At 44.6% G+C, this 1,312-nt stretch overlaps 1 protein-coding gene across 1 annotated transcript; it reads left to right on the top strand.

Moving 5' to 3' along the window:
- Positions 1-498: 498 nt before the first annotated feature.
- On the top strand, positions 499-858 carry LOC114391596. The gene has a single exon (XM_028352586.1). The coding sequence runs from the start codon at positions 499-501 to the stop codon at positions 856-858; it is 360 nt and encodes a 119-aa protein (XP_028208387.1).
- The last annotated feature ends 454 nt before the right edge of the window (positions 859-1,312 follow it).

Raw genomic sequence — 1,312 nt, 5'->3', positions numbered from 1 at the left:
CGCCACAATTGGTGGTATCATAGCAAAAGTTGGATTCTAGTGAACCTGTCCATGGTCTTACTGTGTGAATGCTGTGTATCTTTGAAACTTGGAAGTAGGTTTCGGGGAGTGACGTTAAGTCACAAATTGTGTGTAATTCTACCTTCTTGTCTTACGCAGGAAAGTGCAATTGATTTAGTAGAATTGTTGTATATACATATATATATAGAGAGAGATATTGTTGTAACTGTCATAACCTATATGGTACACTCTCTCAGTAGAATTTCTTGGATACTAATAGCTTCCCTACAGGTTAGGTATGGCAGGGATCAGAACCGTGATGTCCTAGACCGCATCTCAGCTGTGCTGGAAACTCTAGTGCAGGAACGTGATGTGGAGCCGGCAGAGTATCGGGGACTCATGGCTTTCCGTAAGAACCACCCGTCGAAGTTCAGTGGAGACTATGATCCAGAAGGTGCTAGGTTGTGGTTAGCTGAGACTGAGAAGATTTTTGAGGTGATGGGTTGTCTCGAGGAGCATAAGGTCCCTTATGCAACGTTCATGCTCCAAGGAGAAGTTGAGAACTGGTGGAAGTTCGTGAAACCTGCAATAGCAGCACCTGGAGGCGTGATTCCTTGGAATGCCTTCAAGGACAAATTCCTAGACAACTATTTTCCACGAGATCTTAGGAAGCGAAAGGCGAGGGAATTTCTGGATTTGAAGCAGGGGAACATGTCCGTTGGAAAATACATGGCCAAATTTAATGAACTTCTACAGTACTGGCCTCAATACCAAGATGCTCGGAACGAAGAAGACTTATGTGCTCAGTTTGAGAACGGGCTTCGACTGGAGATTCAAAAGGCAGTTAGCTACATATAGATCATGGATTTCAATCAACTGGTGACAAAGTGCAGAATATTTGAGGACAAGATGAAGGAGAGGCAAGCTAGAGGCTTTGGAGGACCACAGAGAAGCCACCCTTTTAGAGGAAACAGTAATAAGAGAATGAAGCCATATTCTAGCAACAAGAGGAAACAACCTATGGCTACATCCAACATTAGCCTGTCAAAGGGGACTGGGGTACAGTGCTTTCAGTGCGGAGGACCACATCTTAGGAGAAATTGCCCACAACTTCAGCAGACACAGGAGAATCGCTGCTATATTTGTGGCAAGGTAGGCCATTATGCTCGAGAGTGTAGAATGACTGGGAGACCAACGGTAACTGCCAATTCTAACACAGTCAATCGTGGATCTACTAATCCCACAAGGAGTGGTAATGTTAACAACAACAACAACACTAGTGGTGGAAGACCAAAGGTACCCTCTCGGGTAT

This window comes from Glycine soja, chromosome 17, assembly GCF_004193775.1.
Source record: "Glycine soja cultivar W05 chromosome 17, ASM419377v2, whole genome shotgun sequence".
Lineage (NCBI taxonomy): Eukaryota > Viridiplantae > Streptophyta > Magnoliopsida > Fabales > Fabaceae > Glycine > Glycine soja.
Note: the sequence above shows the minus strand (reverse complement) of the source record. Positions and strands in the feature narration are given on the sequence as shown.

Bases quoted from the DNA above. Each gene is read 5' to 3' on its own strand.
- LOC114391596 (XM_028352586.1), top strand. From the start codon at position 499: ATGGGTTGTCTCGAGGAGCATAAGGTCCCTTATGCAACGTTCATGCTC.